This window comes from Dromiciops gliroides, chromosome 3, assembly GCF_019393635.1.
Source record: "Dromiciops gliroides isolate mDroGli1 chromosome 3, mDroGli1.pri, whole genome shotgun sequence".
Lineage (NCBI taxonomy): Eukaryota > Metazoa > Chordata > Mammalia > Microbiotheria > Microbiotheriidae > Dromiciops > Dromiciops gliroides.
In genome coordinates, this window is record NC_057863.1 from 536,102,345 (window position 1) to 536,123,341 (window position 20,997).

At 43.7% G+C, this 20,997-nt stretch overlaps 1 protein-coding gene across 7 annotated transcripts in view; it reads left to right on the forward strand.

Moving 5' to 3' along the window:
* The window catches only part of TTC12 (tetratricopeptide repeat domain 12), a 56,689-nt gene extending 49,776 nt beyond the window's left edge, over positions 1–6,913 (forward strand). For all 7 annotated transcript variants that reach the window (XM_043995191.1, XM_043995189.1, XM_043995193.1 and 4 more), the window contains 3 exons: positions 584–683; positions 3,944–4,169; positions 6,716–6,913. In XM_043995191.1, coding sequence (XP_043851126.1) covers positions 584–683; positions 3,944–4,169; positions 6,716–6,791 — 402 coding nt within the window. In that variant the 3' untranslated portion in view covers positions 6,792–6,913. The remainder of the gene's footprint in view (positions 1–583; positions 684–3,943; positions 4,170–6,715) is intronic.
* Positions 6,914–20,997: the final 14,084 nt, after the last annotated feature.

The window sequence follows — 20,997 nt, forward strand, 5'->3', positions numbered from 1 at the left end:
TGGGTGGAACAGTCAGACCACCACCACCACCATGACTCCCCTGGACCCTGGGGGAAAGCAATGCTTCCAGCCCAGCCTGGCTGCCACTCCTGCAGAAGTCACAGCCACTGCAGACACAGAAAAGCAAATGCTTGCCACCAAGGTCCTTGGTGCTGTCAAATGTTTCAGTGTCCAAAACTGACGATTTTATCAGCAGAAATGCCATTAAGGAAGAGGCATGAACATTGCTTTGGCAGTGCAACCTAAGGACCATGAGGCCTTCTGTTAGAAGGGGAGCTCCTTGAGACCAGGGTTGGACTGACTTTCCATCTGTATCCCCACTGTTTAGCACAACACTTTGCACACCGTAAGCATTTAATAAATGAATCATTCATTCATTCATCTGAGCCAAGTTCCTTAGAAAAATATAAACCACCTTTCATAGAATACTCATTTATAAAATATCAATAAACCGCTGCTACAATCTCTGTGGTTGACTCCGGTTTCCAGGCAAGGTTAAACTATATGAGTATCAGATGATGGGGTTGTATTGTGTATTTTTTTAATTCTTATTTTTGCTTTTTTAAAAAAATCTAAAATCTAGGCTGGAGGCCAAACTGCATCACGCTATGCCATAAAGATCCTGGCTGTCTGTACAAATATTTGTTACCAGGCTCGGGAAGAAGTAACAAGACTGGATAAAAGTAAGTGACAATTTAATGAGACAGGAGCTGAGTCCCAGAGGTTGGTATACCTCTGGAGTCTAGCACTGTGCCTTATTCCTAATAGGCACAGGCTGCTTTGGATTGGAACACTCCTGTAATTGAAGCGTGGTTTAAAAAAAATAGCAGTGATATCCTTAAACCTTTCCGAGAACTCAGGAGTGTTTTTAGAATGAGGTGTTAGTTTATCTTTGGTCTTTCAGCCACAAGCAGGTGAAACATAAGTGCCAGAGAATGAGCTAGGGGTACATACTTCTTTCCTTCCCCCCAACCTCCTCCCTCTGAGAGAGACAAAGCAAAAGGCAGAAGCAGCAAGTTCTTATTTGAGAAACAATGTCTTTTCACCAGGTGTCATTGGCATAGTTTGTAAAGCATTTCACCGTATTGGCTTAACACAGGTTCTTTCTTTGCCTTGGGAAAATATGATCCAGCCTGCAGTAAATGAAAAACCCTCTCAGATAAGAGACTGGCTTTGACTTTGTAACTGGGTTTTTCAAACTGGTTACTGATAGCAGGGGTCTCTAGATGAGACAGTCTCATAATGGTGTCCGTAGTCATTCTCAGTGTATTTGTGCCAATTAGAATGTAAACCCAGGAAGGCCGTAAGCCTTGCTATAGGCGGCGACTCTGGCTCTTGTTCCTCTTACTTGCCCAGCGTGTGTCAGTATGGGCCATGCCACTTCCTTACCCGGGACTCTTTTTTGTTTGTTTGGTTGGTTGGTTTGGTTTGGTTTTTTGCAGGGCAATGAGGGCTAAGTGAGTTGCCCAGGGTCACACAGCTAATAAGTGTCAAGTGTTTGAGGACAGATTTGAACTCAGGTCCTCCTGAATCCAGGGCCGGTGTTTTATCCACTGCACCACCTGGCTGTCCCCTTACCCAGGACTCTTGGATACAGTTACTCACTATAGTGTCTTCTAGCCAAAAGCTTCTTAAACTGTGGGTCACTTAAACTATGGGATCTCATATAGGATTGTATAATTGAATGTGGGGTCACAGAAAATTTGGCAACAGTAAAAGGTTATGTATACCTATTTTATATACCTATATATACAGGGTCACATAAAAATTTCTCAGGCAAAAAGGGGTCGAAAGTGGAAAAAATTTAAGAAGCCCTGGTCTAGCCTAATTGTCCCAAGGGCACGTTTCCGTGTTGGGTAGTCTGTGCTCCAGGGACACAGATGCCGTACTGGAACTTTCCAAACAGATTTCAGCTTCTCAGTCTTTTAGTTGAGTCGAATTGTAAAGTCATGTTAAGGCTGGAGTCCAAAGACAGCATTGTGTGGGCTCTGTTGCCGGGAGGTGTGGTGACAGTCTGTGTCGGATATTTGCATATCACTCATGCCAAAATCACCTACACTGACTGCATCTGGAAATTTGTTCCAGAATTGGACCTTTCCCACCTCCAGCTCCTTCTTGTTGGCAGAGATATTTTTTCCAAATATTTTGACCGAATATCTCCATCCAAGGTTGAAAATGATAAGATGCAGCACAGAGAAAGGAAGGAGGCAGTGCTTAGATGTTTCTTTACCCTGATGACAACCAACCCCACTTCTGAGCTTCTCCATTTCTACTGAGGGCACCATCATCCTTCTAGTCACACAGGCTGGCATGCTTAGTGTTGTCCTCGACTCCTTACCGCCACCACCCATGTAGAGTCAGCTGTCAAGTCTTGTCATTTATATTTCTGCAACATCCCTTGCATCTGTCCCCTTCTCTCCACTCACAAGCTACCACCCTGATTCAGGCCTTCATCCCCTCTTCCCTAGACTGTTGCAGTAGCCTTCTATTGGATCAACTGCCTCAATTATCCGCTTTCCAATCCAGCCTACACACTGCTTCCAAAGGATTTTTTTTTTTTTAATTCAGGCCCCAACATGTCACTCTCCCCAGTAAATTTGGCTTCCTTTTGGCTCTAGGATTAAAAATAAGCTCCTTTGTTTGTTTTTAAAACTTTTCACAGCCTAAGCCTGAACTCCCTTTCTAATCTTATTAAAACATTCCTCTTCTTACAAGTCCAGCCCAACTGTGCTTCTTGCTGATCCTCAGACAGACCAACCCTCTGATGAAGCATAACCTAACACAAAGCCTTTCCCATCCCTGCTGGCTATGACCCCTTACCTGTACAATTAATTGTGCTTGTTTTGTACATGATTCTTTAAGTATAGATTGTCACCCCTAATAGAAGGTAAGCTTCTCGGTGACAGGGCCTGCTTCATTTTTGTCTTTAAATCTCTAGCACCTCTCAAAGGGCCTAAGTTCTAGCAGACATGTAAATCCTTGGTGATTGATTGTTTATGGGGTTATTCTAGGGGAATAAGCTCTTCTGAAGGGGCTTCTGAAGCACATTCTGATTGTCTCCATAGGAGAATTGAAAGATCCTATTTTAATACTTGGACCCAATAATGGTACAAAAACACACACATCTGTTAGGTTAGAATCTGTCTGGGCTATGCCTGGGTCATTGCTGCTATTCTGAGTAATATGTCCAGGAAGAGAGAGAATTTCTTTTCTCTCCAAGCACTGGGTGCTGTTTCCCAGAATGATAACCCCAATACAGCTAAACAAACACTTATTGAATGCCTGCTGTGTACAAAGCACTGCAGCAGGGCTTGTGAATATGAAAACAAAAAGCAAGGGGCAGCTAGGTGGCGCAGTGGATAAAGCACCAGCCCTGCATTCAGGAGGCCCTGAGTTCAAATGTGGCCTCAGACACTTGACACTTAACCAGCTGTGGCAAGTTACTTAACCTTCATTGCCCTGCAAAAACAAAACAAACAAACAAAACAAAAAGCAAACAGTCCCTACTCTCAAACAGTTCATCCTGCAGGCTGTGGCATGGAACCCAGAGGCCCTGGATTAGGTGCCTTGGGGAAGTAGTTCCTGCCTCATTTCCAAAGGTAGAATAGCACTTTGCCGTTGCAGAGGTCCGGCCTGTATTTTGGACATCTGAAGTCATCCTCTTTAAACTGAACCAACCTCCTCCCTTCATTTCTTCTATACTGCTCATCCTCACCATATGCCCTTTCTCTGGGTCTTTACCTCCATTTCCTTAGCACTGTTGAAGTTGAGGGTTTACTGCCTCTTCCCTGGTGTCATTTTGCCATCCTCTTAGCTGAGTGTAGTTCACCATTTCTCCATTTCACTTTAGACACCCTAGAAAACTTAACTGAATCTCAGTGCTTAAAGGGACCTGGAAATTAAGAGAATCGGTGGCATTGTTGTTGCTTTTCTTTTCCCACAGGGTTTGGTCTTTTGATCCAGCTGCTTGAGGCAAAAGATGAGATTATTGTGGGGAATGCAGCACTCTGCATTGGTAATTGTATAGAGGTACCTGGAACTGCTTCTGCCCTGCTGAAGTCTGATATCGTAAAGATCTTGTTAAAGCTCGCAGGTGGGGATGCGAAGGAAGGTTCTGTGCAGCTGAATGCGGGGATTGCTCTGGGAAAACTCTGCACAGCTGAACCAAGGTACCAGGTGTCCAAGGGGTGCCGGGTCACCCAGGCAAAGGGAAGATGTAGCCATGTACTGCTTTAATGGAGAATGTAGGGGGATGTATGGGATCCTGATGAAAACAGAGGATAGGGATGTTGTTGTTGTTGTTTGTTGTTTTACAAAAGTTCAATTCCTTTGCCAGCTTAAGTCAACAAACACTTATTGAGCATTGATTATGTGCAGAGCATAGTAGACATTAAGGGAGCTGCAAAGGTCCTGTCAGGGTCCCTGTTCTCATGGAACTTAGTCCATTGGGAACATGTTATTCTTACACAGGTAACTGTGATAAACTCATACATGGTAAGTGTATTAGAGTAAAGCAAACTGTTTTGTGAGTTTTGAGATGGAAAAAGCCATTACAAATAGGGAGAACCAGGGACAGTTTCATTGAGAAGATGGAATTTGAGCTGAGCTTTAAAGCACGAATGGGACTTGGAAGTGAAGGAGAAGAGACAGCATTCTAGGCATGGGAAAATAATGTGAGCAAGGGGAGCAAGAACATGTGTTTGGGGTCTGGAGGGAAGGGGCAGAAAATAATCTGGTGTTCTTAGAGCATAAAGTGTTTATGGGGAGTAATAAAGAGAATCCTGGAAATATAGGGTGGTACCAAATGATGGAGGGCATTGAATGCCCAGCAAAGGGAAACAATCTGTAGACAGCAAGAAGCCACGTTAGAGTTTTGAGCAGAGAATTGACAGGATAGGATCTGTGCTTCAAGATGATTATTCTGGCAGCATAATGAAAGGTGGATAGAAAAGGGAGAGAGGCGGGTAGGGAGGGAGGAAGAGGGAGGGACAGAGAGGAATAGAGATGGGGAGGGAGAAGAAGAGAGGGGCATGGGAGAAAAAGGGGGAGGAGAGAGAGGAGGAAGACTATTTCAGGTGAGTGGTAATGAGGGCCTGCATGAAGGTACTGCAGCGGAAACTGTGGGTGAAGGAGTCAGGAGATATTGCAAAGAGAGATTCAACAGCAAATTCCTGGATATAGGAAGGAAGTTAGGAAGAGGCAAATATTACACCAAAGTTTCTAACGCAAAAGACTGGATAAGTGGTAATAATATGAAGAAATAAACAGTAAAGTCAGAAGGAGGAACTTGTTTAGGTCAAAGAATTATAAGTTTGGTTTTTGCATACATTGAGACAGATTCCAGTGGTCCATCCAGATAGAAATGCCCTGTTGTTTCTTAAAGATATGAATCTGACACTCAGAAGAGAAGTCAGGCCTGGAAATAAAGATTTGGGCAGTCAACAGTCTGGGGGTGAAAGCTAAATCCAATGTGAAGGAATGAAGTTGCTAAAGGAGAAAGTATAAAGAAAAGAGAGCGAAGGACAGAACATTGAGGAACAACACTACATTAAGAGGTTGAAAGGGGAAGAAGGAATCAGAAAAGAGGCAAAGGAGGGATGAATTGTAGGAGACAACCAGCAGCATGGTTTTCTCTAAAATTCAAAGGTAGAAAGAGGACTATTCAGTAGCGCTGTGGAAGAGTCAAGGGGGGGGGGTGAGGATGGAGCCAGGCCATTGGGCTTGGTGATTAGGTCATTGGTAATCTTTAAGAGAATACATTTAGTAGTAGTCATAGAAGCCAGGTTACAAAAGATTGAAGAGAGAATTTGTGGGAAGGAGCAGAAATATCAGGTTAAGCAATATGCAAGGTGAATAAGTGGATGGAACTTGGGGAGAAAAGAAAAAAATTGGACAGTACCTTTTCACATTAATAAATATGTGTTTAATTGAATTTTAATGAGGCAAAAGGAAAGTGAGAGAATGTCGGTACAAAAGAGTAGGAGGTTATTGAAGGTATCTAGTTTATGTTATACACCGCAAACCTGGGTTTAAGTCATGCCCCTGATACATAGCTAATCAAAAGTAATCATGTAATTTCTCACAACTCTGGGAAACTCTAAGATTATAAATTATAGATAAGTTATCAGTCTGCCAGAAATGGTGGTTAGCAAGTCAGGAACAGTAGAAAGTCAAGGGGGCACAGGGTTCTAAAGCAATCATTAGTGAGACGCTAAAGGGGCAGACCATGTGGTGGAGGCCAGACAAAGAAGCAAGTGAAGTTAGAACAGGTGGTATGGACTAGGAGAATGGGAATGGCTCCAGATATCACAGGCCACAATTAGGGCTAAAAATAGATAAAGTGGGAGAATTGGATTAAAAGTAAGTTGTATTGAGGAGAGTAATTTCAAAGTCTTGGTAAGAACTAAGATGTGTAGCTCAAGTGGAGTAGAGATGGAGGGCTGCTAAGAAGTGGCCACCCGCTGGGGACTCCTACCCTTGCCCTTCTGATCAGCCTTGTCAATCAGAAATGGCATCATCTTGTTTCAGTACAGAGTCCCTTGAAGCTATGTTTCCTTCCAAAGCATTGGGCCTGTGAACATGACAGAGCCATTTCCCTTTCTCATACTCCTGGTGTTCAGCTGTGGGTGAACTTCTTGGGGGCCAGAAGTTGGTCTGAACAATGGCTGAAGTTTCCTAGGTCACGAGCTGAAATTTTGCCTTCTGGTTGTTGCAGGCACACTGTTCAACTCAAAGAGCTTCATGGAATAGAGATCCTCAACTCAACTATGAAATACATCAAAAAAACTTGAGAGGTATCGCATCACGCCTGTATTTTAAGGAGATCTTCACTCCATACCATTGATCTTGTTCTCATGGTAATAAAGTTATTATTTTAATATATATCCAGGTGCTGGATATTTATTTTCAGAATTCTCCCCCTTGAATTTTAACTAGCAACAGAAGTGTGGAAATTACATTGAGTATGAATAAACACTGCTTTCCCATCCATCAGACATAACTGCTCTTCTGTTACCTCAGGTGACATAATGAGTCAGGCGCCAAAGACCCTAGGGTTCCTAAAGGAAATATTCAACGAGGCCCATTACTGGGAGCCTTTATTAAAAACAGCTTGAACTCCTGAGAGGTTTTGAGTGTTTTGCTACTGCCCTTCCCAAGGCTAAAGAGTCAGAATTCTTTTACATCAGTGCGATGCAAGAAGAAGATCTGAGTAAATCATTTACCCAGCCATGAATCAGAGCCAAGAATCATCTCTACCCAGAGCCCCTCTCTCCTAACACACCTAATGAGAATTTCCCAAAACGGAATTCACTCTCATGTTAAGCAAGGACAAATGACTGGTGGCTAAAGGGGGCTCACAAGATAGTTACCCCCACCTGAAATCCGAGGAGCCAGGCTGAGCTGTGGGTGAAGCACTCTGGATTTTCATTATGCAAAATAATCGTGCAGTTCCCATTCAGCATAGTAAGAAGCTAAGAGTCTATAGACCCATGTATCCCTCCCATAAAGTAAACACATACCCCATTCCTTTTCTACCTAGTGTCTTCCCAAGCCTGCATCCAAGAGACCATTGTACAGAAAAGAGAGGCCGAGTTCAATGGGGTTCATGGAAAAGAAAAAAATCGGTGGCTGACCTCATTGTCTTCACTGTTTGCAAGATGCAAAAGGCCTCTTGTGTACCTAACTTGGAGGCTTGCCTCCTTTGATTTACAGCAGAACCCCCTCCCTCCAGCCTTTGGCTTTGCATGTCCCTTTAGACGTTTGTGGGTGGTTATTATATATGTAATCTCTTCCCCGAAGAGTAGGGAATGTCAAATTATATCATTATCTTTGCTTCAGAGTGCCTGCTGAGAGCAGTAATCTTCTATGCTTCAGAGCAAGGATCTGTTTCTCCACCTGAGGAGTTTTCTTTCCACTGCGCTGGTGTGAGAGGATGGATTACCCATCCAGAACACTCTATCTCCAGTGCAGACAAGGCTGAGCCTCCCCTCTTGTTCTCTCCAAAGCACACTAGGGCACAGGGCTTTCAAAGTGGGATAGGGAAAATCAATCAGGTATTTAAGAAATATATCATTTTGCTGAAACAGCAACAGTTGTCGTGCTCCTCATTAAGTTCACCTCAGACTAAGCCCTGGAACATGGCAGGATGTGCTTCATTTTAGGCAAAGTAAAGACTGCTGGCAAAGGCCCAGGGTGTGCTTAATGTTTAATTAATGCTTAATTAAGCTGTGGCTTAATGTCTTAATTTGTGGGCATCAGGAAATTGAGATCATTGAACCTGAAAAAGAATTGGGAGGTCTTCGAGCTTGGCCAGGGCCAAAGATGTCTTCATCCCTCTACAGGCTGTGCCTCTGACTCATGTCTACAGGGCTTTCTCTACCGTGGCCTTTTCTTCTTCCACTGCCTGTCTTTCAGCTCCTTTTTATGTGTTACCTTCTCATGAGGAGCACCTTGAGATTAGGGACTGTCCTGACACTCAGTACAGTAACTGGCACATTTGTTGTTCAGTCATGTCTGGCTTTTCTTGCTGGCCATGGGGTTTTCTTGGCAAAGACACTGGGCATGGTTTGGAAATGGAGCAGATTAAGGCAAACAGATGTTAAGTGACTTGCCCAGGACCACACAGCTAGGAAATGTTTAAGGCCAGATTTGTACTCAGGTCTTCCAGGCTCCAGGTCCAGCTTTCTGTCCACTGGGCCACCTTGCAGCTTCCTCCTGGCACAAAGTAAACACTTAATAAATGCTTGTGGACATATTTAGTTAAGGTTGGAACTGATGTTAAGTTCACACACATACAAGTGACAGTAAAGGATAGTGACACTTGAAGCAAGCAGCTGAATAAAGTTACAGAATTTCTATCCCTGGAGAGCTTATAAAACAGAAAAGGGTCCTGCTTTCCTTGGGCTGGATCAGGGATGTCCTACACAGAAATATTTTGAGGGGCAAGATAATACTTTGGGGGGGTGAGGCAATTGGGGTAAAGTGACTTGCCCAGGGTCACACAGCTAGTAAGTGTTAAGTGTCTGAGGCTGGATTTGAACTCAGGTCCTCCTGAATCCAGGGTCAGTGCTCTATCCACTGCACCACCTAGCTGCCCAAAATAATACTTTTTACCCCCATGTGGCTGTTTTGGGCTCCTAGGAAAGCAAAATGAATGAAGAGAAAAGTTGGAGATGTCCAAATAGAAACCACACATTCAGAGCCATCTCCCTCAGGAAAACGTGGCATGATTCTTAGTCATGAGCTGAAAAAAAAAAATCAGGTCAGAATTCTGATTCCAGGGGACCAGTGATAAAACATGCTATCTCCCCCATGATAGGGAAGGGAGGGACAAAATATGTAGGATGAGACACATTGTTGGAGCCAGCCAATATGGGAATTGCTTTCACTTGACTGTTAAGAGCAGGCCTAATACCTGCACCCTATCACTTCCAGTTCAACTTGAAATGGAAAGAGGCATGCATAAGTTAGCAGTAAACAGCACAAGGAGGTTTATTTCACTCTAACATAGCAAGGGTATGCAACAAGAATACAGTGATAGCTTCTATAGTCATCCAAGTCATGGGGCCCCAACTTCACACTGGAGAGAGTTGTTATGCTCTTGGATGACCAGAAAGCTGCTGTTAAGGAAGGCAGTGACCACTTAAGTGCCAGGAATAGGTTTGTTGCCTTTTAAGAGAAAACTAATCCCAGTTTGTGGGGATCCTACTCCAATCACAACTATGAGTATAAGAGCTGGTGGGTGAGGAAAGTGCTTGTTAATTTTTTTAATCGTTTTTTAAAGGATTCAGTCACGAGGAAAATAATTAGACCCCAGCCCATCCATTGGAACCTTTCTCTAGGCAATGAAAGGCAGAGAGGGTTCTATTTTTAAATACAGGTTCAACAACTGAGCCCTACAACCATAACCTCCCACGAGAGCTATTGCTAGCAATGACAAACAAAGGTCTCCTGCCAGTTCAAAGGCAGTGGTAGTGTAAGGAGAGGAACATTCAATCTAGAAGCAAAAGTGCTGGGCACTAGCGCTTAAGTCACTTTTCTTTGGACCCCAATTTCTTCATTTGTCAATAGAAAAGGATCAAGGGTCTCTGGAGATTCCGAAGCTAAACTGGGAGCTAAGATTCCCCATTATTCTCCCTCACTTCTAAATGGCTTTTCTTAGGGTTTTTCTTTACAAAGAATTGTTAACCCTTCAGCAATACAATCATATATCTTTGGAAAACAAAAATGTCGTTCTGGGCAAGAGGGATAGTAGGAGGACCTGAGATAAAACTTGATCTCTATTCATTTTTATGAGATGTTTAAGCGCAGGGCATAACTAGGTAGTGTCATCTACCAGAATTGAATTTTAAAATACCTTAGTAATTCAGAAAAAACACAATCAGTAAGGCTAGCTTTGTTGTCTGTGGGTGGCTTAGCTACCAATTAAAACCATATTACTTCTCTGCAACAAATATGAGCAGGAGACCAAATGTTCATATTTTCTGAAAATATATGGTTTTTCTCCTCACTCCAAATAAGATCCACTATATGGAGAGTGAGGCATAGCATGATCTCAAACAAACATTCAGTAAGCAAAGATTACTGTGTATGAGGCATTGTCCCAGGGATACAAAAAATAACTACAATATAGGCTCTGTATATGATTTGTACAAAAAGTAAGTATAGTGGGCAGCTAGGGAGCACAGTGGATAAAGCGCCAGCCCTGGATTCAGGAGGATCTGAGTTCAAATCTGGTCTCAGACACTTGATACTTACTAGCTGTGTGACCCTGGGCAAGTCACTTAACCCCCATTACCCTGCAAAAACCAAAACAAAACAAAACAAAAAAAACAACAGTAAGTATGATATGAGGTCAAATATGACAGGAATGGGTATCATGATGTAGGAGAACAAGAAATGGACCCGAAGTCAGAGAATTGGGGGTTGAATCCTGCCTCTGCCACAACCTATGTTCCTTAGACACGTCACTTCATCCCTCTTGGCCTCAGTTCCTTCGCCTGTAAAATGAAACTAAAAATATACCCATCACTTGGGGAATGGCTGGGGAAAATGGTGGTATATGAACGTAATGGAATACCATTATTATGCTATAAGAAATGAGGAAGCAGATGATGTCAGAGACATGGAAAAACTTGTATGAAGTGATACAGAGTGAAGTGAGCAGAGCCAGAAGAATGATTGATACTATAACACCAATATTATAAAAATGAACGATTTTGAACACATATACTTGAGGAAGAATGAGATGAGCAGAATAACTTATACAATAAAAAATAGTAAAAAACAAACATCTTGGAAAGCTGTAAGAGCTCCAATTAATGAAATGACTATCGATGATTCTAGAAGTCAGATGATGAAGCATACCATTTCACCCTCTAACACAGAGGTGATGGATTTGGGGCAGAATGAGGCATATGTTTTTTTGGAAACAGCCAATGAGGGAATTTGTTTTCCTTAACTATGTATATTTATTACAAGGATTTTGTTTTTATTTTTTCCCCAGTGGGGGTTGGTATGGGAGGAAGAGAAAATAGATTTCTTAAAGTTAAATGAATAACATTTGACTTCTAAAAATAAAGGGCTTGGACCCTCAAAAACCTTCCAACCTCTCAAGTCTGTAATCTCCTTTTCATGGAGAGAATCAGGGCAGGTTTCATGAAGGGGGTAGCATCTCAGATGGGAAGGAACAGAAGGGTTTCAACAGTCTTTATGTAACTAGAGCATTTTAATGCCTTGGGAAGGGTGTTGCTAGCCACACTTGGCATGTGAAAGGCTTTGGGACAAAAGAATCAAGGTACTGGACTATAGCCTCCCAGTGACCCTAATCCTAGCCTTTTGTTCTTGCCTTCCCCCCCAAACTTTTCATTTACTCAACAAGACCCAGAGGAGCTTGAGAGCCTTATTAGTGCCTCAGACCCATAAAACTCCCATGTTCTGGGGCAGCTAGGTGGCGCAGTGGTTAAAGCACCGGCCCTGGATTCAGGAGTTCCTGAGTTCAAATCCAGCCTCAGACACTTGACACTTACTAGCTGTGTGACCCTGGGCAAGTCATTTAACCCCCATTGCCTGCAAAAAAACCCAAAAAAACCTCCCATGTTCTTTTTTTGATAGAGACCCTGAGATGGGTTTTAGGAGCACAGGAGTCCCAGGAAGGAGTTAAAAAAGGAATTACAAGGAATTTTTAGCCCCAAGTAAGATAAAATGTTTCACAAATTCAGCCCCAGATAGAGAAAACTAAAGAACAAAGGCCTGTCTTATGTCCAGGCCTTAGACTAGGTAGGGTAGTTCATAGTTTCAGTTATAACTAATGAAGAGGGTTGAGAAGGGAATCAGCATTTATATATACATATATCACCTACTATATATAGTAGGTATATATATATACTATATATGGATATAGATAAAGATATTGCCTACTATGTGCCAGGCACTGTGCTAAGTGCTTAACAAATATTTCATTGGATCCTTACAACAACATTGAAAGATAGGTGCTATTAATTATCCCCATTTTAAAGTCGAGGAAACTGTGGCAAACAGAGCTTAAGTAACTTGCCTAGGGTCACACAGCTAATAAATGTCTAAGGCTGGATTTGAACTTAGGTCTTTCTGACTCCAGGCCCAGCACTCTCTGCACTGTGCCACCTACCAACCTCTAAAGAGGTATAAGCCTGACCTTATCATGGAAAATCTAATCACAGGGCCTTAGGAGGAACCAAGATAGCCAGCTAGTGTTCCTGAAGTATTTAAACTCAGACTCTGTACTTTGCCCATAGTTCAGGAGTAAAATACTCCTTAAAAGCTACCTGGGGCAAAATGAACAGTAAATAACTCTGGTGAGCAATGGACTGAAAGCCCTCACACAGCAAAATCCACTGGGGTCCTAGGATACAACTCTTAAAGGTTTCTTCTCCAAATATTGCCAGTGGTTATTGGGGACTTCTCAGTTTCTTGTTTCCCCTCTTTCGTGGGGCAATGAGGGTTAAGTGATTTGCCCAGGGTCACACAGCTAGTAAATGTCAAGTGTCTGAGGCCACATTTGAACTCAGGTCCTCCTGAATCCAGAGCTGGTGCTTTGTCAATTTCTTTGTAATGGCCAAATGCTAAACCCATTGGGTTAAATAGATTTAATGGCAACTTAACCTCAACATGCCAAACCCCTCCCCCAACCCCCCTGCAACTTCTATGAGTAAATTCAGTTCAACACAATGAACATTTACTAACTGGATACCATATTTGACAAACCATGCAAAACACAGTGCCAAGCCACATAGTATGTTTAATGAATGACTATTGATTGATTAGTTTGATGAGCCTAGATTACCAAAATAACTAAGACACAGACTTTATCCTCAAGGAAAGTAGAGTCTAATAGCACAAGTACAAGTAGGATGTAGCAGCTAGTGCAAGAATAAAGTACTGGATCCAGAGTCAGAAAGATGCAGTGTCCAAATATGGCCTCAGACACTTACTAGCTATGTGACCTGGGCAAGTCACTTAATCCTCATTGTCCTGAGAAAGGAAGGAAGGAAGGAAGGAAGGAAGGAAGGAAGGAAGGAAGGAAGGAAGGAAGGAAGGAAGGAAGGAAGGAAGGAAGGAAGGAAGGAAGGAAGGAAGGAAGGAAGGAAGGAAGGAAAGGAAGGAAAGGAAGGAAGGAAAGGAAGGAAGAAAAGAAAAAGAAAGAAAGAGAGAGAGAGAGAGAGAGAGAGAGAGAGAGAGAGAGAGAGAGAGAGAGAGAGAGAGAGAGAGAGAAGCACCAGGGTTAGAGAATCAGGACCTCTGGGTTCTAGTTCTGGCTGGATGATCTTTAGCAAGGATTTAGGCTTTCTGAGCATTAGTTTCCATTTTAAGGAAGCACCTAGGCCAGTTGTTTATTCCTTCAATCTTCTCCGGGGGTCTGCTCCCGACTCTCTGGGACTTTTTTCTCTACCATGCCCCTGCTTGGGCACCTTCTCCCCGATTTCCATTTTCCTTTTATGTTTTGCTTCCACCCACAGCCCCACTGCCCCAGTCATAAGCTTTTCTGAGACAAGGACTAGGTGGGTTTTTTTTTTTCCACTTGTATTTGTATTCCCAATACTTAGTACTATACCTGACACCTAGGAGGTGCTTAATAAATGCTGACTGACTGATCTGTAAATTGAGAACCCTTCCAATGTGAATGTTCCGTATTTTTGTATGATGATCCAAACCCTGGGTGATCCTCCCCTCACACATGACAGTGGCAAGAGGGGCAGGTGCTGCAGCAGTTAAAAAGAGAGGTAACTTCTGTCTGTCTTCAAGTGAGGCAAGTAGTTTTTCTGTCACTGGCACCTCCCTGGGATGGGGTAGAGGGGCCGTTAGAGGTAGGAAGGATATCAATGCTCTTTTTCCTGCCCCATACCTTTTCCCATGCAATAAGTGTGCTCACTTGTACTAAGCCCCCTAGCTCCTTTTTCTGAATTCTGTTTCCTGAATAGGTGACCAAGCAATCAGCCCCAAAGTGAACATGTCCAGGCAGTGAGACAAACTGGTCTGAGTCACCCAGCGCTCCAGCTCACCAGCTGTTGACTAAATCTGACTGTCTGGCACAGGGAGTTTCTCCATTGGAGATGACCACTCACCAAAGAAAAGACCCCCAAGCCCCTCGTTTGACTTGACGGGAGACATGGATCAATGCAGAGCAGAGATAAAATATAAAATTGATCATCAACAATCCCACACTATTTCATGTTTACATGATTTAAGGTATAAAATCTAGCCAGATATAACACTAATGTGCACTTCTGCTTGTTTAGTTTGGCCTACTGTCAATATATACCTGTGAGATTCTTCTCTGTTTTAGCATTTCTTTTGCATGTAAGAAATACAATGCCCCATATCTAATTTAGAAGATTCATTCTACTCCCTCCCTTGGGAAAGTTCTAGACATGAGTAGAAATGTAAGCTTTAAATAGTTTGTCCCTTTGGGGAGCAGGGTGAGGGCTGAATGAGCTGTAGAGTATGATAAAAGGAAGATGAATACCCTTCTCATTGGAGGCCAGTGCCACCCAGGACTGAGCCCTGTCCAGATGAGAGCTGTGGATCCAGAGCAGAGGACTCTCTTTGTGAAAAGGGAGGACCCCAGTACTCCAAACCTATGTTTAATATCTGGCAGTGCAGGTGGAGATGTGGTGCTATGTTGGATTGGCAAGCAGTGGTTATCGATCCTCCTTTCTGGTACTAAACCTCATGGATTGACCTATTCATCAGAGCCTCCCTTTAGCTATGACATTTTAGAAACTCTGGCTCCCACCTATCAGGCTTGATTTTCCCTTCAAGCTGGTCATGGAGAAAAAGACACAATGGGAAGAGAAAAAAGCCCAAGACCCACTTGTCAGACTAGTCCCAACTCATCACAACTTTCTTAAACCAAAGCTACCTACTCATTTGTCTTGAAAGATCCAGTTCCACCTTTCTCTCTTAGTACTGTGAAGTTATAAAAATGTATCGATAATTCTCTAGTCTATACTCTGAGCCCCCCAACCCAGGGATGTTACCCTAGCAAATATATGTGTATGTATGTGTATATATACACACACATGCATGTATATATACACACATCCACACCTACATATACACACATATGTGTAATGTGTATGTGTGCACGTGTCATAGTTGTGAAATCTGTCTCCTCCCAAGTGTCTCCCTCCTGCTATCTGTTTTCGCTATATCATTTGGGTAATAAAACACATAGATATTAATGCAATGATTAACCACACTTATCTTAATGTTCAGAAAAAATCCAAAGAAGAAAACACAAAGCAAACAAACTCTTAAGAGTTCAGGAAACAGGCACCTCTCTCCTAGGAGAGGAGAGAGAATAAGGAAGTGAGGAGAGTGAGGAATCACTAGCCATGGGTGATACCACCAGGTGAGACCCACAAAACAGGCTCTACTCAGACACACCTGCTGACCCCTGAGCATTGAACTGAGGACTTTATTGTTGCAGCTCTATTCCCCCTTCCATGGCAAGGCTGCTGTTCTCCCTCTCTCCTACTCTGTAGTTTGTTGGGGTTGATTCCCCAGATGCCCCTGGTCTATCCTTTCTTTCAATTCACCTCTTGCTCTCAGACCCTGGTACAGCTGTTTATTGAGGCAGCAGTCACCCTGTCCATTTGACTGTAAACTCCTTGAGGGCAGGAACTGCCTTTTGCCTCTTTTTGTGTTCCCAGAGCTCAGCATGGTGCCTGGCACACAGTAAGTACTTAATAAATGTTTATCACTTCATTTATTGATTGTCTGCTTGCTCAAGCCATCTATACCAGCTCTCCTCTCCATGGATTCTGCCCTTCCTCTCTTAGGATGGGGAGATAGTTTGTCAGTCAAGGTTTTGCCACAGACAGTCATAGGGTCAGGGAAGTTCCTCAGGGGGTCAAGAAGGGAAATGATGGAAATTTCCTCCTTCCAACATACACTGGCCTCTAGGGTCACATTATACATTTATTAATTACCTATTATGTGTAGGAAGAAGCTAAAAGCAAATGTCATTTAGGAGTAGAATAAGACAACAATAGATTAGGGAATTTATTTCCAGCAACCTGACCCTGGAAGAAGGAAGAATCAGAGGTAATAATAGCAATAATATAATATACATACATACATGCATACATGTGTGTATGTAGATGTTTATAGATGAACCTTGTTCTACAAGTTTCTTATGAGTCATATCATATGAGGCATAAAAGAGAAAGCTCTCTGCTTGCCAAAAATATGTCACTCTCACAGAGGACATCCAGCTAAGAGTCCAAACCGAAGAGGGGTTACCTTTAGATGGAAAGGTCCTCCAGAAGCCCTTGTCTCCACATGGGGACATTGTGTCCCCAGAACATACCAGAGTTTCCAACGTGTACATTAACCAAAGAGAGTTTGGTCTAGCAAGCTATAAAGGAAAAGCCAAATGGCTGAAGAACATCTATAATGTGGGTTATGACACTGAGTTGATGGCTACCCATTTAGTCTATCAGCATATCTATTTTGGAGAAGTACGGTAGTTGGACAATGAAATAGGGAGCCAGAACTAAAGAGGGTCAGTGTGGGCTGTACAGCCTCTGGGAAACAGCACAGTGCTTTTAATAATCCTGAGCTTCTTGCCAAAAAAAAGAAGGCCCATTTATTTAACACCGATATTCTTTTATTTTTTTTTTAGTGAGGCAGTTGGGGTTAAGTGACTTGCCCAGGGTCACACAGCTAGTAAGTGTTATGTGTCTGAGGCCGGATTTGAACTCAGGTACTCCTGACTCCAGGGCCGGTGCTCTATCCACTGCGCCACCTAGCCGCCCCAACACCGATAATTCTTTTGGAAATACAGTATGGTCATGAGTGAAGGCTAACTAATGGAAGAATCACAACTGTGGGTCACTAGCAAGACATAGGGTGGGCACAGGCAGATTACCAATGAAGGACTGAGTATAAGAAGAAGCGCAAAATATATCATCAATGAAATATACAGGTGGATCGATCATATTTTGAGGAGGCATAACAAATGGACAGTTGTGTGCTCCGCTGATACCCATGTCAGAAAGTCCCTGACGCAAAAAAGAGAATTAGACTAGATCATCTTAGGGTACCTTCTAACTCTAGATTCTCCAGTCCTGTGTTCAGGATCTTTCTAGAGGCTAAGTAAAAGCCCTCTAGGGTCCCCAAAATGCTGAACCTTTTAGACAAAAATGAAAGTCTCTGGCAGGGGGATGCAGGTTTCAGCACTGTGCCCTTCCTATCTAGGGCATTTCCTCACAGACATCCAAGCAGGGCTCATGGGAGCCAAAGCCCACGGTGCTGATAAAGCAGAGATCCAGGAATGCAAATGGCAACTGTCACTTTCCTAAACTGGAAAGAAGAAAAATAACACCAGTGAAGCAGGACTGAACTGGTAAGTGGGGAACTGGATGGGGATGATGATGACTCAGACCTTGTGGCAGGCTGGCCCTGACCTAGAATCTGAGACTCGTGGATGTCAGTACTGAGAAGGACCTTTCAGATCTTTGAATCCAGAGCCCACCCCACCCCTTTATTGTGTGTGTGTTTTTTTTAAATGACTTGCCCAGGGTCACACAGCTAGTAAGTGTCAAGGGTCTGAGGCCAGATTTGAACTCAGGTCCTCCTGAATCCAGGGCCGGTGCTCTATCCACTGTGCCACCTAGCTGCCCCTACCCCACCCCTTTATAAAAGAGGAAACCAAGTCCCCAAAGGGGAAGAATGCTTGTCCAAGGTCACACGGCTGGTGAGAGGCAGAATTAGGCCTACAACCTGGGCTCTCCTCACTTCCAGTTTAGTGTAGTTTTCAAGAAATGCCCCTGCTGGGTAGGAGTCAGAATGGATGAGGACTGGTTAGGCTCACCTTGCTCTCCAAGCCCTTAATTCTATCTCTCTAACCTCATTTTCCATCAGCTGGGTTCTAGGTTGCCAAATTATTCTTCTCAGGCACAAACTAGGCAAATGTGATTTTCCCTTTCCTTGTTGAAAAGGATAGGTGAAGGGTCCATCATTTTCCACTTAGCTGAAAGAGAAAGAGAATGAGAGAGAGGGAGAAAGAGAACCCATGTGCAAAATGAGAGGTTTTAGACTAGGTGACCTCTAAGTCCTATGAGAAGGAGAGAGGGGAAAGGGAAATGGGGAGGGAGGGAGACAGAGATAAAGAAGGGAAGGGGAGAGAGGGAGAACTCCAAAGCCAGAGGTCTTTCCTCTGGGCCACACTGCCCCTCTCAAAATTTGACTTGGCTAAGTATCCACAATTTTTAAAAGGGGAGAATAAAGGTTTTTAGTTCTCATTTCCTCTTTCCCCTGTGTCTCTAGTCTCTTGAAAGGCCAAGTCCAGGTATATGCAATGGCCATGAATCAATGGAAGATATCATCAGTGGCAAAATGTCATTGAGAGTGGGGCAACGAGAACCCAGTTTAATGCCCAGGGGTATATCCACCACATAAAAAATACTGAAGTTACTCTAGAAGTTGGCATTGATTGAGTGGATCCTAGCTTTTCTATAGTTACGGCACCTAAAGATATCTTTTAGCTGTAGGCAAATTCCCTGATGATTACTAATATTACCCAGAGCTCTTCTCAAGCACTGATTCATGCTCACACATCCCCTAGGAGGCAAAAACAGTGACAGTCACAGCCAACTTTAGAAACCAGGAAATCCTGTCCTCCTCGGTGGGCCTCTGGACACATAACAAAATACCCCTGTGAGTTAGAGTGGGGCAGGTTTTGCTCCTTCGGGAAAGTGAAGATGCATAAAAATGTGTGGCATGTTAGGAAGAACTCTGAGCTTGGAGTTATGGGATCTGAATCTGAATCCCTGCTCTATGATCCTTAAAAAAAAAAACAAAACAAAAAAACAACCTCAGGCAGCTAGGTGGCGCAGTAGATAGAGCAGGCCCTGGAGTGAGGAATACCTGAGTTCAAATCCAGCCTCAGACATTTGACACTTACTAGCTGTGTGACCCTGGGCAAGTCACTTAACCCCAATTGCCTCACTTAAAAAAAAACCAAAAAAAAAAAAACCAACCTCACTTGCCCTGACCTTTCCTACCAGCTACTGTCCTATATCTCTAAAAGCCCTTTCTCCATCTCCACCCCTCCTGACTCCTCTGCAGCATGCTTTTGATCACCATCTCCTCCTGGATGATACCCCCCTCCTCTCTAGGTTTTCATGAACTGCTCCCTTATCTAGCTGCTTCTCAGTCTGGTTCTTCATCTATGTCATGTCCGCTAACTGTGTACGTCTCTCAAGGTTCTATCCAGGAGCCTCTTCTCTTTTCCAGCTATTCTATGTCACTTGGTGATGTCACCCACTTCCATAGTATTGCTTTATAGACAATTCCTAGATCTACTTATGTGGCCCTAACTGCTCTCCTGAGCATCATTCCTGCACCTCCTACTGCCTTTTGGATATCTTGAACTGGATGTCCTATAAGCATCTCAAACTCAACATTTCCAAAACAGAACTCATCTTTCTTCCACAAACTCTCCCTTCTTCTGAACTTTTCTATCTCTTTCTCCTATTCTGGTCTCTTTCCCAGTCTTCAAGCAGTCCTGCCCTCTTCCTAGCCCCAGAGAGACAGGGTCTCCCGACTCAGTTTTTGAGGTCTCCTGGGAAGGCAACATACCCAGGACCCCTCTTGGATGAGATTCACTGTTGGTGGTGGTGGTGTTGCTGCTGTTTCCTGCCTTCCTTCTCAGGATGGTGCACCTAGGACACAAACAGCTGAAATCTATTCCCCCTCCCCCCAACACAGGTCTCCAGCACTTGGATGGATTTCAGGATCGGACAAAGCCCATGAATCTCTTGGCCACATTTTCTTTCCCAGAACAGGGGCCTGGCCTCCCAAGTTCAGGCAATTTCCTCCACCTCCAGACAGAAACCTAACAATTTGGCTCTGGAAAAGACTTTAGTGAGCATCTGACCTAATCTCCCCCTATTTTACGAAGGAGAAAACAGATGAGACCCAGAGAAGTTACAGGAACAGACCTCTACACCTGGAAGGGATCTTAGAGACCAGCCAGTTCATATGACTTGCCCAAGGTCACACAGCAAGTAAGAAGCAGAGGTGGATACTTGACCTCAAATCATTTGATGGTGCTCTTTCCAAAGGGCCTACCAAATCTCAGCCTAAACCAAGAGAATGTTTGGGCTGTCTAGGGGCGGGAAAAGCGACACCCCTATCTCCAGCTCCGTCTGGATTGCTCAGTTTGTCCCTGTCCAGAGGCTCTCTACCTAACTTTCTACCTAACCCCTCCCAGCCCAAAGAGCATTCAGTGGTCTGGTCTCTGGGTTTTTCTTCCTGAACAATCTCCGCCTCTAAGGTGCAGTCTGAGTTTCCACACCCCTAAAGGGACTGGGGGTTCCTCCAGGCATGTAAGTCCCGGCCAATTCGGCTCCTCCTCAGTTGGGGAACGGAGGGTGTGGTGCAGTGCAGTGCGGACGCCGCCCCGGCCGGGTCCCCACCCTCGCGCGCGCAGTGGAACCAGGAAGGACC